Here is a 14,708-nt window from a genome sequence, read left to right on the forward strand (position 1 = left end):
ACATTCCTGCCGGGGTGGAATCGCGTGTATCGATTAAACGTCACATAAAAGGCGGCGGTGTCCGGCGGGCGAACGTGTTTTTGATCGAGCGCAAGAACGCGTCATCTAAATGTCACGGGAATCGCTCGAAAGCAGCGTGCGTTCCGGGCGAGCCGATAACGACAGCTCGCGACGAGAGGCCGTAAAATCAGGAGAGTTTCGCTCTCCGATATCTTCCTTTTTTATTATTGTTCGTAATATCGATCCGATCGACGTTAAACCCCGTAGACGCGACGAGACTGACGCTGTCGCGATGAAATTAATTTCCTTCGCTTGTACATCTACCCGCGACTTATTCAGTGAGGTTTTTCTTTCTCACGGTCTCTTCTTACGTTTGCGTTAAAAAAACGCGAATTACCTAGAGAGCTGGACCGCGCAAACTCAGCTGAGAAAATCCCGATTGCCTTTTGCGAGAATACGCTTAATCCGAATAATCATTCGTCGCGAATTACGATTTCTCGAGGAATCCCGATGGCGATTTGCAAACGCGCGGCGAACGGAAACGCAAGACTTTCGCGCGTGATAAGGATTGTCTTCCGTGACTCATTCCGGTATCTCGTTCGACTGACTCGCCAAGGATAAGCAGCGACAGGTTTTTCAGGCAGATGTTTTTTTTTTCTGTTCGCAGTAGCGCAAGGGAGACGCTGGAGAACTACACGGCACTCAGGAAGATCGTGCCGCGCGACATCCAGGCCATTTTGCACGAACGGGTACGTAGGAACCAGATACGTAATTAGCCGAATTGCCTGTTAATATCGTGTCCGAGCGATTCGATGGCCCCGGCCGAGATGCGATCTTGCCGCGCCGGCCGAAAGAAGCTACCTTTTTGCGCGGCAGTTCGGAGCCGGTTTTAAAATCCACCGTCGCCAATTTTTCGTCGCTCCGAGTTTTTTTAATCGATTGTTATATACGCTCTCCCCGGTGGAAGAAAAATAAACGAAACGCTCGTAGTTCGTTCCGCCCGGTGCTTCGGCTGCCGTTCGATTTTTCCTCTTATTTTTAGAAAATACACGCGAGCGCGACTCCCGAGTTAATTATTTAAAGGAATAACATTTAACGCGCTTAAAAATTTCTCGTAAGCGTAAAATATTCAGCCTCATGGCCGGCTCGCCTTAAAATCAATTCGTGACCTTAATCCACCGTTGTCAGGACTGATGCAATCCGCGTCTGGTGATCACGCGCGAATAACAATGGGATACGCGCGTTAAAAGACAGCGCGCGTTTCTCGCGTTCGTCTTCCGGCGATTCTTATCACGCGCGAGGCGCGTTCCGCGCGCGGATTCCGCGACGTCGGGAGGACGAGGGGTGAATCGATCGGCTGCGAGCGAGCAGAATCGTCACGGAGGCTGCTTATGAAATGTGGAATGTCGAGTAAATGAGCGCGGAGTGAGAGGCGGACGATGATTATGCGCGGCCTTGTTTACAAGAGTGTGCCGGAGCAAGAGTCCGCGCGTTTCTCGCGCTGCATCGCGTACGATGATTCGCACGCTCGCTCGCAAAGGCGCGAGCGTCCGAAACCCTCGACCTCGATACTCCGGTTACGCAATAAACGGGTTTCAGTGATCGCCTGCGACGCTCCCGCGGTCTCAGGGAACATCGCTATTGTCGCAGAAAAATTATGGAGAAAAAATATTATATACATGTAAAAAAAAAAAAAATATATGTATATACATATTTAAAAATAGAAAAAAATATATAGGTATATATGCATATATATATATTTTATATAATAAAGGAAAAAATTCGTAGCCTTTAGTATTACGCTGTAGCTCGCGATGCACTCGTTGCAGAGAGCAAAGCTGCCCAAGAGTATCGATACCCGACGCTTTCGCTAAGTTAGTAACCGCGCGAACGACAAATATTGGTGCCATCTGACACTTCACTCGAGAGTATCGTACTTTTTAGCAGAAACGAGAAACCGATCATAATCTCGGACCTTAGCGCTGCGGACACGCGAAAATTCCTTCGCGTTCGCCCGAGATGTTTTCTCTTTTCCCGTTTTAGTATTCTCGTATGTATTATCGTGAATAAATCTGAGATCGTATATCTATAAATAGTTACAGTTAAACAGATAAAGAGGCTGAATTAATTATCTGCCGTTTTTTTCAATAACGCACGTTTAACAGATTCCTTTTTACTTTTTTTTAGAAGCGCTCCGTTTACGATTGAAACGTACTCGTCGAGAGCGATTAATAGTGCCGTAATTCCGTTTCAAATTGTAATTTACATTCGAATACGTTTCCAGTCGAATATGAGTTCATGAAAATTGCTTTTGCTCATTCTCATATTCAAACTGGCTTCGATTGAAAACTATTAGCGAAAGTCTAACTTTAACCAACGTCCGCGGATAATGGCTCGTAGAAATAACTCGAGCGTTACGTGTCTTTCGACGTAGCGTGATTATAAAAAATTGTATTTTCCTTCTTCCCCGGTGAACACCCGTTGAATCGAACAATTATTCTCAACCGGTTCACCCGTGGAAAATGCATTTGTTGTTAACCGAGCTCTCACCGAGGTGTTTTAAGGCCTCATGCGGGATCGTTTCGCGCGGATCGCGATACGGCATGCGGGTTTCAAATCTCGCGTAAGCAGGCACACATCAAGTTCTCGCGTATCGCACGAAACACATCTCAGAAACGGAAACCGTACGAGACTGTCGTAATATACTAGAACCGTTAACGAGTTTTTTTTTTTTTTTATCGAGCGATATTAGCCGTATCGCTCGCAGCACGATTAGCCACTTATTGTTATCAACAACGCTGGGTGTATTACTCTCTATCTCCCTATTTTATACCAGGACATAATTTGGATAAATGGAGAGTACATAACTCTCTTTTCTTTCTCTCTCTCTGAGGAACCTCTGGTTAATTCGCGGATGATGGCAGTGCCATTTGGGAAATTGTCTGGCCATTTCGCCGCGTTAATTTTTCCACGACATTACTGCGGGAATAGCGCTAAAATACATCGAACGAAAATGCCTAAGACATTGATGATATATTCACTGAGCTATAATTGTCGGACATCCACACGTAATCTATGTCTAGACAATGTATGCATATACATATAGCGCTCTAGAATTACGACTCGACCTTGACATTTTGCCGTGACGAACCGAAACAATTTTACTGATTTTTTTTTTTTATGGCATAGTTTTAGTTGAACTTGACTTAGAATATTTTTAAATTTTATATGTATTATGTGTTACATGTATATAATATTTATAAAATTAATTTTACTATAACTTACACTTTCGAAGAATTAGTTTATTGAGGAATTAAGTTTTTAACAATTAATATAGATCGGCACGAACGAGTTGTGGAGTTACACGTCACGCGTTGAAGATAAAGATAAATATGGGGATTGTATTTTATCCGGAAATGCGGAAGCACGTGCGACAAAAATGAAGTGAAACTGTACGATCGGCCATTTTTCATAAAGCTAAATTGAATACTCGCCGTACTACTACCGCTGTGTGATTGCGATAACTCTGTATTCGATAAAAATTTACAATAGTCACAGGCGACTCAAAACATTGCAATCGCGGAAAAATTTTCATGCGAAACATGTGGCGTATTATTCAATTACCGGAATAAAGAAATAACTGCTATCCGCAGTTTAGTTTACGGATTAATATCGTCGAGAATAAAATCTAGCGAGAGTTCTCGAGACATTTCTTTTATTGTTGCAGATAAACGATGAGATAGCATCCACTAGCGAAGACGCCACTTCGGAGGACGTGTCGAATGGCCAAATCACGGTTACGTTGGCGGGCAAGTAAGTCATCTTTCTCTTCTTTGTATATGTATATACTATTCCTTGTTTAAAAAAAAAAAAGAGAGATTTTATTGTTGCCCGATTGTCGCTACTTCTCGGGATCCAGGTGCCTCGATGTTGATTAAAAATAATTTTTACCGCGGACACGACGTCGCCTCGCAGATGCAACACTTGTGATTAATTTCCGAAGGCTTAATGTCCCCCGGGATGTTCCCGTCAAAGCATAATAAACCAGCGGTTTGCGTTGTAACCGGGAAAATGTATGCGGCGCCTATAGGAGGCGCAGACCGGATGTGACAAATTGCGATTGTCGTGATTGATATCCTTTCACAATACCGGCGCGTTCGCGCGGCCCATTTTTATTTTGTATAACAATAGAGAAAGTCACAGAGCATTTCCTACTGTATAGTTATTACTTATCGGCGGGCGGCTGATTAATTTCAACGCCATATCCTAATTAATCCGACCGTGTTTGGATTGTTCCAGGGAACTGGGGTCGAATGCTTTCTCCACCAAACTCAGCAACGGCACAATTCCGAAGGGATTAGGAAAGGAAGCGGACATCCGTGTGGAGAACGTCTCGCAGGAACGAAAGGACGTTTTGGAGAAGCAGCAGAGCTACGAAGAGACGAACCTCCTGGTAAAGTAAACTTACAATTTGCTTTACTTAGAACCGCGGGAATACAGGACAAACAAATTCGTTCGGGCAATATGTATTTTTTTTTTTTAGAAATAATGCATGGACTTGGATTTTTTTAATTAAAAAAAAAAAAGATTGCATAAATAAATTTTTTATTTAAATATAAATTTACAGGCATGTGTAACAATAAATTTTGAAACGTCGGTTAAAATAAAAATATATAATACGATATAATTATGTGCATATATTACGATCGGTACAGATATATTACAATTAGATTTTTTTTTTCCTTCGTATTTTTTCCAACACTACGTTACGCGGACATTAATCGCTCGTTGCTTGCATAAGCAACATCCGTTGGATTTCTTAAGTAATTATTAAACAGTTTCCGGAATAGTAAATCGCCATCGGTAGTTTATCACGCTTAATTGCCAGCATTAGGCACGTTAATGGGGGTTTTCACGAGGCTCGCAGGCTGTTATTTATTGTTCTGCAATACATTTTTTCTGAATTAATTGCCGGGCAACGCAATCGCGGTGCTCTTCTTTACAACTGCTTTCTCATGCATTTATGCTTAAGTGAAAATTATTCTAAATTTATTCGAATAATTTGTACGCATGTTTCAACCCAATAGCAATAAGATTTTGCATTAATCGAATATAAATCAACCGGATAGTATCAACCCGGAGTGCTTTATTTTCATTAAAATTTCGGGAAAGAGGAAAGATCCGCATTAGTTGCTAGGGCATCGAAGACTCGCGAAATGTCCAAGAAGGCTTAGGGAGAAATCCGCCGCGAACGAGCCCGTAATCGAGGCGCCCGTAGATAAAATAAAGTGCGGTAAACTCCGGGTCTCTTGCGCGTCAGCGTCTCATGAAGACATAAACTTGTGTTTGCTCGCCAGCAACCCGTGCAGAGCGGAAGAATCGGGGAACGACGCTCGAGCAGCCCTTTCCAAAATGGTCGAACGGAAGTGCTGATTGGCGAACCGGAGGGCGGCCCGAGGTCGCCGCGGGGATCGACATCTTCGGCGGTGAACGACGGCAATTTCCTGAATCCGCCGGACGATCGAGACGAACCAATTTGCAGGTAAGTACATTCGAACTGTATAAAGCGCAAAGAGGGGGGTGAACTTTTCCGCTCCCCGTGTCCTGCAGGGACGCCTAGATCGGTCCCACTGTCTTTTACACTACCATTCCAGCTCGCTTGCCAATATTTGGATGTTGCGTGTGTGACCCACTAAACGATGGTCGTCCCTTTCGCTTTTATAACCCGATATAAAAGTTTTTATCGACCCCGAGAGAGACCGTTAATTATTATTGTTTTACCGAGTTGACCGCGTAATTGATCATTGATTCCCAAGGTGGTCAGACGACCCTAACAGGGCACGAGATAAAGCGAGTCGAGGTATGAATCGACACGTCCGAGTCGTACTTTTCGCTAGTTAGCTCGAGTGATCGGATTTCTAATCGAGTTCGTGATTTCAAACGTTGTCTAAGGTACGTCTCCTCGACAGACGATTGTGTAACGAAGAGAGCTGGTTCAATGAATTGTTTGAATTTACATCGGATTACTTGTGGATCCCCGCGTTCTCTGCTTTACCGCGATAGAGGAACATAAATTCAACCGATGTCCGTTGGATGTCGCTATCAACATATCTTAGCGCAGTCTTTTAAATCTCCCGGAGGGATATTCGACTCCGTGGACTCCGCGAACTCAAGTTCGATGCACTGTTAACGCACACATAAATTTTTATGTTAAATAAATCCACATTTTCTTGGATGAATAACGTAATAATTTGTAATGCAATTTTAATTTAAACTTCTTTTTTTTTTTAATAATGAGATATAAATAGAGCAGGATAACGAACGTTTGAGTTCCCTTTTTTAATTATACCGGTTAATTAAACTTAATACGAATATTTTTAAAGTCAGCTAGAAAGAGTTACAAATTACTTGATAACGTGAGAAAAGAAATAAAAAAAAAAGGAAAGAAAAAAAGAGTAGAGTGCCATGTGACACAGTTCTGTGAACCGGATCTTTTTTCATTCTGCGACGCAGTATCTCTCGACACCTGCATCTAACGCGGTTCGTTCTTGTCAGTTGTCGTATTAGCATAGCGACATTGCTAGACACCATTATGTAAAATTATTACAAAATATATGCGATCGCATTTCGCGTTACTCTTATTCCGTTTTTTTTTTAGACGCACGCTATACAGAGAACTTTCCGAGAGCTTTGACTTCGATTTAATAAAGATTTTAAATTCCCGAAATAAAATCACCGTCCTATATTCCATAATAGAAAAGGACCTTCGAGGCAAATTATTTTATACGCCGCGCTCCGCGCTCGTAATAACTTTCAATTCCGCGAGCATGCACGCGGAATAGTACGTTTAAATCAACGCGATCGATTATTCGATCTGCGATTCAACGCGGACGAGTGGGCTAATCTGAAATGCGCCCTGGAAGAGTGCGACGACGTCCGCGATCAAAGTGGAATCGATATCCGCGGAGAGAGAGTCTCATCTCCAATCGGTTGGTAGATCAAACATGTCCCCGTCTCTCTCGTTCCCTCTGTCCGTCTCTCTCCTGCCCGCAGATGGAGATGGTTCGCTGGAATCTGCGGCGCGACTCGAGTACCGCGTTTCAAAGTGCAGGCTCACTCGACGGAGTCACTTCGCCGGTATTTCACGCTCGCGACACACCCACCTGAGCCGGTGTGAGTGCAGCCTAAACAATGCGTTTTCCAGCTCCTCGGTATGCAACTCCTCGACAGAGCCGCTCTTGCTGATCCCTCTTTCCCTCTTCTTTTCTTTCTCCGCTGAATTTCGCGCTCCTCGTTTCACTCTCTTCATCTTTTTTCTTACTTTCGTTCTCTCTCTCTCTCTTTCTTTTTCTCTCTTCCCTCCTTTGCGCATTCTAACGTGACACGAAAGGGATACATGGCATAAGGACTCGTGCGAAAAGGAGTGGGATTTCTTCAAGTGCGACGGCTCGGCACGAGTAGCTGGTACTCTCTCGGTCCTCATACCGGTGTACGAGCGCCTCTAATTCCGCGCGGAACGAAGAAATTCCGCTCTATCGTGATTTCCGCGCAATTTCTCTGTTTTATTCCGCGATTAATGCATCCCCATTGTACGAGAAGTGTTATTACCTCGCGCTCGATACCTCAGAAAATCGTCTACGCCAGCGGCGATAAGAGTTCGTCTACGTATTCATCTTTCTCGCTCCTCTTCTTCTTCTTTTTCGTCTTCCTCCTCTCGGACTTCTCTGCGGACGCGGACTCTCGCGAAACGCGATGTTTCACAAATTCCGCGACCGGTTCTCGTTGTTTCGCGTTCTACCGCTGCGCTGCCCGCATTGTCTGCCTTCAATTCTTTAATTTAATAAACCGAATCTGTGAAGCTCGTCCACGGCCCGGGCGGTTAATGCTTGGTGACGCAATTCGCGTGGGGTAGAAGAAATGGGGCGGGGGAACGGCGGGAGGTAGACAATAATTAACACCGCGGATTATTAACGGCGCGAGGAAAGTTTAATGCCGTCATAACGAGACGCGTCCGAACGAGGCGGAACACCGTCAATTTATTCATGAGCTTGCGCCCAGGTGCATCATACCGCTCAGGTGCGAATGAATGCCTCCCGCTATTGACAGTCGGTTTCTTTAACGCCACGCCGCCCCGCTGAATGGGCCAAAAACGGCTGGGTGAAATGTCGACCTGGCTCGTAAGTTGACCCGCAAAAAATTTTTTTTTCGTCAAAAAAAAAAAATCCGTCATCGCTCGCCTTTTGAAATCGCTACGGACCGCATCGGAACGTCCCAGTTTCCTCGCGGCTTGCAGCAAGATGCATCTCATGCGCGACACGTTTTAAAAAGCTCGCGGTTATTGCGGCTAACGCATTTTTTGGCACGCGTGCGGAATCCCATTTGCGGAAGCCGGTTTTTACATTAGTACACAATCGCAATGACCCAAATGCAATGTGCGCGCTCTTTCCGCCGAGGCCTTTTTTCGCTCGCGATCGATACTTAAAAACGTTCGGTAACATTTCCGGCAGGACCCCACGACTTGTTCGACGTTGTCCGATTGTCCAGTGGCATGTAAAAGGGAAACAGGAAGAGCCCGCGATGCTAAAACATATTTATTGAAACATTAGATTGTTATTTTTAAATCTTTGTTAAAATTAAACTAAAATCAAATTAAAATCAAAACTCTTGCATTTCCTACGTGAAGGAGCAGTTTTCGAAAGACACGTCAGATTTACCGAGCAAATAACTTTTTTCCAGCGACAAGTACCGTTCAGTCTCGTAATTTCATGTCCGTTATACAAGTCGCCGATATCGATTCGTTCCTTCGTAATCGATATCGTCCGTGCCCGGTAACTACGTTTACGTTTATGCGCGTCCGGTTGGAACGGCGAACATTTTTTCACGTCATAACAGCATTTGCATTGAGCAGCTCGCAACCAACGATTGCCTTAAAAGAACGAACGTGATCCAACATAAATCACGTATGTATTATTAAATCAAAATGTTTGTTGCGCATAAAATCTACAATCAATTCCACACATGTGTTTTTTATAAATAAATCTTTTTAGATATTTTAATTAACTTAATATTTGATTAAATATCTTGCGATAATTTTGGAAAATTTTATATATTTAATTACGATGCCACGATCAAATATAAATTATCGACTCCGTCGGGTATTAAAATTGACTCGTCGAGTATACTATTCGAAAAAGCACTCATCGAAAAAAGGAAAAAAAAAAAAAAAGAAACGCGCAACCGGAAGCGTATGTGAGCCCGGCAATTTAATCGAGGATCGGCGCGCGAAAATCTCCGCGATCGGCGCCGTCCACGGGTGTTCTATCAGCCTGCAAAAAGGATGGATGATAATTTGCGCGCGTACGTGCGGGACGCGGAGCCGGGGAAAAGAAGCGGGCAAATTCGAAGCGCATTCCCGTGATTGAACGTGTTCCCGCTGCCGGCGCGGCTCCGTCTCATTACAGCGCGCGTTCTCCACGGCGGTATCGCGACGGTACTCGCTGTGTGTGACACAGCCACGGAATACCGATTGCTCACTCTCCCATGGCGTTTCCTGTTCCGACCACGTATATCCACGCTTTCGAAATAAAAAGAGAGAGAGAGAGAGAGAGAGAGAGAGAGAGAAATACATACGCGAGAAGAGGAAGAGGATAGCGACGCGGACGAGCTGTCGCGGCGGGAAGGTGGAACGACAGAGGATCGATCGGAGGAGGGCAGGGAGGAGGATATAGGTGGTACGATGTGGATGACGAGGATCGGCGACATTGTATATACGTACCGACGACACGCCTGCTGCCCATTGTTCACGTCTAACGCATTATGCCGCATCATTCATGGCCTTTTACGCCGAGTCCCGCGTCAAGTTCATGCTAATTTTTGTGGGCTAATCTGCAGTCGGACGAATTCCACGAAGAAAGATTTCGACTTCTCGACTTTATACAAAGAAGATAATTTTAAATCTCTACAGAGAAAGAGAGAGAGAGGGATATGAAAATTTCTTAAGAGATTTATTTTAACAAAACACACGTCAGTAGGTTTTTCGGGGTGTGACATATTTATTCAAATAGCTGTGATGAGTTTCAAAGATGTAAATATAACATACATTTATCTTCCATTTGATTTCAAATTTATAGAACTTCTTTTCATAAAATTTTAATCATATGTTTAATTACTGACGCAAGATATTTAATCACATATTGATAATGGCAATTTTTTCCCTTGGCAAAGTTTTCCCTCGAAGGACTTTCAAAGAATTTTCTGAATGAAATTTTTCCGAGTAAATGTATGCATGTACGTATACATATATATCACTTCCGGTCTTTTACACATCGCGACGTACTCATATGCAGGCACATATACATGCATTTTTGAGCATTATATCTTTTTGTTGCAACTTTTTGCGCCTCCGGGAAGGCAATAATTCTGTGCGAGTTCTCCCCGACTACAAGCCGCTCTTCTGGAAGAGAGATCGGCCGCGCAATTTATGGCGATTTAGGTCGGTTACGTTAGGCGGATAACTCGGAGATATGCGTTTCTTTAAATACCGCGGGCTTAAAGGCGAGCTACGCCGCGAGAACGATTGTAATAAACTGCGGCGCGCGCCAAAACAATAATGCGGCAATCTACGATCTTTCGTTAATTACGAATACGCGCGACGCGGTGACGCGCTCGTCGTTTCTCTCTGACCTACTATCGACACAATGACGCAGAAATGAAAAAAAAAGTGCACCATTATTTCGTACTTGTGGCCAACAATTTGAATGAGTGACGCGAGGATACGGTTACCGCGTTATTATGAATGGCGAGTGTAAAAGATTGATCCATTTTCAACCGTATTTACGGCTACGCGGAGAGTCGCGGCGGAATGGAAGTTTAACGTCGTTAAATAACGAGCCGTATGTACATACGCGGAATTAAATTAGACGTTTAAATTGCGCGTGAAGGAGCAGCAAAACGCCGGCGAGCTCTTCCGTTATTCCTGCCTTCCGTCCTTTATGCATCCCCCGACGAGAACGATTTCCGCGGGAACATAACAGATGTATGTACACGAGATATTTGATAGTTCTCGCGCTCGTATCTACCCTCGAGCGCAAGATCATGCTGCCGCGGAGGGCTTGTTAATTCGTGAAAACACCGTGCGCCAACGATTGAATAATATTGTTGCACGAAAATTGTCCCTCGTTAGTTCTCCGCGAGAAAGGATCGCGAAAAAAAAAAAAAAGTGCTCCGGAACCCGCCGATGGAAAGCGCGGAAAGAGAGCACCGGGTTTAGCTGTCCGAACCGGCTTTCCCGGCGCATCAACAGGCTCGTTTGCACGTACGTGGACTCGATCTGCTATATAGAAATCGTTCTGTTGAAATATGCAGATGAAAACGCGTTTTACGTCGATTTACACGTCGTTTACGTCACGTTATATTACGCGCGTGACGCGCGTAACGATTGCCTCTCGATTTGCAATTAATGCGAAGAAGAACGAGTCGAATCGACGGGAGAGTAATTTCATGAAGAGCGCGCGAGCGAAGGCATTGTTTCGAACATTGTTCGGAAAGCGACGTGCTCGAAGACGTTATCTTATCGCGCGTAGAGATTACTTAACTGTTAGCGGAGATGCAGTTATTTTCGGATGCTCTGTAAGAAAATCGAAAAGAATTCCAACGCGGTGTTGTTATATTCTTTCTCTAAACTGGCTACGTTTCGCGGTTAGAACCGCTCGGCGGAAGCTGCGTTTTATTCACGCGGAAATGGTAAAATTGTATGTAGAAATTTATTTTATTTTATAACGATGACAAGTTGTAACTTCATCGGAACCGTTTGCGATGTAATTTTCGAAGCGTAACAAGGCGCGCGAGTACCTTCGATATGATAATAGCATGGCCCTGTCTAAATCATGTACACGCTTTCTCGCGCGAAACACCTGTAAACAGTCTTGTAAACAGCTTCATGTACAGCCGCCTGTTGCAACACCATCGACGTCTCGAGTGCAAACGCGAATACACGTGGATCATCGTCGTCGTCAATCCCGTCGTAAATTTCGAGAGCGCGCCATTTCATCATTTTACTGTCTTATATACGAGCGACGTGATTTCATCCTCGGGACGAACTGATTTCATGTCGCTCGGTGCATGTCGGAATTAAAATCAGAAAAGGATAGCGAAGTACGGCAAGTATCCGAGCGTATCTCGCCAAATTTTGATGACACATCGAACGCTGGCATAAAACTAGAGCGTTTTATTTTCCGACTTCCAAAGAAGCGAGTGTAAAACTACCGCCGAGAGAGCGAGAGAGAGAGGAATTTTATTTCGGATGCGTCGCTACGGCGAGGTGATAATTCCAATCGCGATGAAACGGCGAATCATCGCTGGATGATCGCATCCAAAATACCCAGCTCGGAATATAGACCCGCGAAGAGTGTGACCCACATCGCGGTGATCATATCAGATCCAATCGTATTCGTAACTTATCGCCCCGACGACCCATTTGTGCTTTATCGCCTCCGCGGAGAGACGCGGCGATGATTCTGGAAATAGCAGGCAGACAATGGCGGTCTCGCTGAGACAAACCGCAGACATTCTTAGCTCGATATGTTCGATCGGCAGCAATCGAACTTCGCTTCGTCGGATTCCGGTGAAACCCCACCGTTTTTCCGTTGCGCGTCGCGACGCGGCCCGACGACGGGGACGAAGTAGTTTCCCTCGAGTTTAAGGGCTGTTTATCAGATAAGCCGAAAATACGACGGGGAAACTTTAAATGGATGGATACGGCGCATCGGGGAAGTCTCCTCCCGGGGAAATAAAACTGTTTTCAGGAGCACTCCTCGCGAAAGTATAATTCACTTCCCTTTCTTTTTCTATCCATCGAGTAGGAGAGCGCGAAATTATCGTCCGCGGAAAAACACTTTCGGTTTTTATTTTCGTTAATTTTTTTTTTTTTAAGTACAACTGACGCATAAAGCGGAAGTGTTATCTTTCGCTTCGCGATGCACCTGGACTTTACGACTCGCATTGCTTGCGCGACATCGCCGGCGAGAAATACGACCGGTCCAAAGTTCAAGCGGTCCTCTCGTGACGCGGAAACGCTGGTATTTAAAAGCACACGGGTAAAAAGCCGCGCGAGCCGCGAATAATGGCTCGTGGCCGTTGACAGGAACGGTCGTTAATCAAGCCGATTAATTGACCACCGCGGATCCGGCGGGATACCTCGCCGTGGAAAACGGTACTTAAATACTGCATAGCTTACCGATCCCCGCATATAACGAGGCGCAACAACGAGGTATCTGGGAAATGGAGCATTTCACCGCCGGTGCGTTTCCTCTACCGTTGCGGCGATGATGATAGTCGCGGGATCGGCGTCGCGTACGTTTGCACAATCGTCACGTACAATTGCAATAATAACGCCGCAGGATAATATCAGATCGAACGATGACCCGTTGTTTACGTTATCGGAATGCCTTTTTTTTATACGCCCCGGGATAAATTGATTTTCCTCAAACCGGACTTCCGCCCGGCAGTATACGTATTTATTGCAAGATGTACATCGGGCCTTTTCCCCTTTTACTATTTATTTATATATCGCATCGACGAGAGATATAAAACGAGCCTCGCGATAAAAATTTTGAAACGGTTGAAAGCTAGTCGGTTGAAGAGAATAAAGTTTATTTCAATGCCTCGTTAAAATAAGAGGAAGATGGTCGATCGACGGATGTATCGCGACAATTATTTTCAAGTTTGAAAATAATTGAATATCGTTCAGTTTTGCAAGCAAGCACTTACGTACGTCTCTTTGCAATTAACGATTGAATTAGCTTTTCAAAATTATTGACCCTGAGATAAATCTGCGTTAAAATAATTAGCCATCGGGTCGATTTCGGTTTCACTCGCGGCGCCTTTTGGCGGCGTTCTAATTGCCTTCTTTTGTGCATCGGGTTTAAGAATTTTTGCCTTTGTGCTTCGGCGTGAGAGCCACTGACCTCACTGTCAAGGTTGGGACTAATTGAAAGTTCATTATAACGTCTATACCGTTCCTTGGCATAAACTCAAATCCAATCAGCGGCGGCGCGCGTACGGTACATCGATGTGTAATTGCTCAAACACATTCCCGTAATGAATTCCGTGTTCCACTTAGTTCCGGCTATTGCTCTCGCTATTTCGCTAATTCACCCGCGTCGTTCGCGGAAAGTAGTGAAATATCAAGCCCGCACCGGCATTATACGCGGAAATTGCAATCAGCTCGTGAAATCCGAACAGGCCTCTTCGCACTTTCGAATCTCGCGTTACGTCTCGGCTCTCGGAAATGTAGTTTAACGGAGCCGATCGAACGATGCGTCGAGTCGACACGTTAATAAAAGTACGACGACAAAATTCTCGAAGGAAAGCAGACGGAAAGCGTTCGACAATCACGATTTCCCGTGCGGATGAGTAACGACGTTTCGCGTCGTGTATATATATTTTTTTTTTTTTTACCGAATTGATTGGACCGTTTAACGTTTGATAAAAATTCATTTTGCCAAGTCCGCCGGACTCTCCGTCAAAGTAAATTACAATTTGCGATAAATATGACGGTCTAAGAAGATTAATTCCGCGCGACGAACAATGGAATTATAAATAACAAGTCCTAAATCGAGTTATAATAACAAAAGTTGATGAATGCGAACGTAATTGTTGTAATATGATTTGATCTGGCGCAACGAAAACTCGCTCGGCGCGGCGAACTT

General features: G+C 44.6%; 1 protein-coding gene across 9 annotated transcripts in view; it reads left to right on the forward strand.

Moving 5' to 3' along the window:
* The window catches only part of LOC139101204 (protein PALS1), a 59,744-nt gene that overhangs the window by 14,570 nt on the left and 30,466 nt on the right, over nucleotides 1–14,708 (forward strand). For 8 of the 9 annotated variants that reach the window (XM_070654182.1, XM_070654188.1, XM_070654183.1 and 5 more), the window contains 4 exons: nucleotides 668–749; nucleotides 3,728–3,813; nucleotides 4,300–4,453; nucleotides 5,358–5,542. In XM_070654182.1, coding sequence (XP_070510283.1) covers nucleotides 668–749; nucleotides 3,728–3,813; nucleotides 4,300–4,453; nucleotides 5,358–5,542 — 507 coding nt within the window. The remainder of the gene's footprint in view (nucleotides 1–667; nucleotides 750–3,727; nucleotides 3,814–4,299; nucleotides 4,454–5,357; nucleotides 5,543–14,708) is intronic. The other variant, XM_070654189.1, reaches the window with a different exon arrangement.

Source organism: Cardiocondyla obscurior, linkage group LG03, assembly GCF_019399895.1.
Source record: "Cardiocondyla obscurior isolate alpha-2009 linkage group LG03, Cobs3.1, whole genome shotgun sequence".
Classification (NCBI taxonomy): Eukaryota; Metazoa; Arthropoda; class Insecta; order Hymenoptera; family Formicidae; genus Cardiocondyla; species Cardiocondyla obscurior.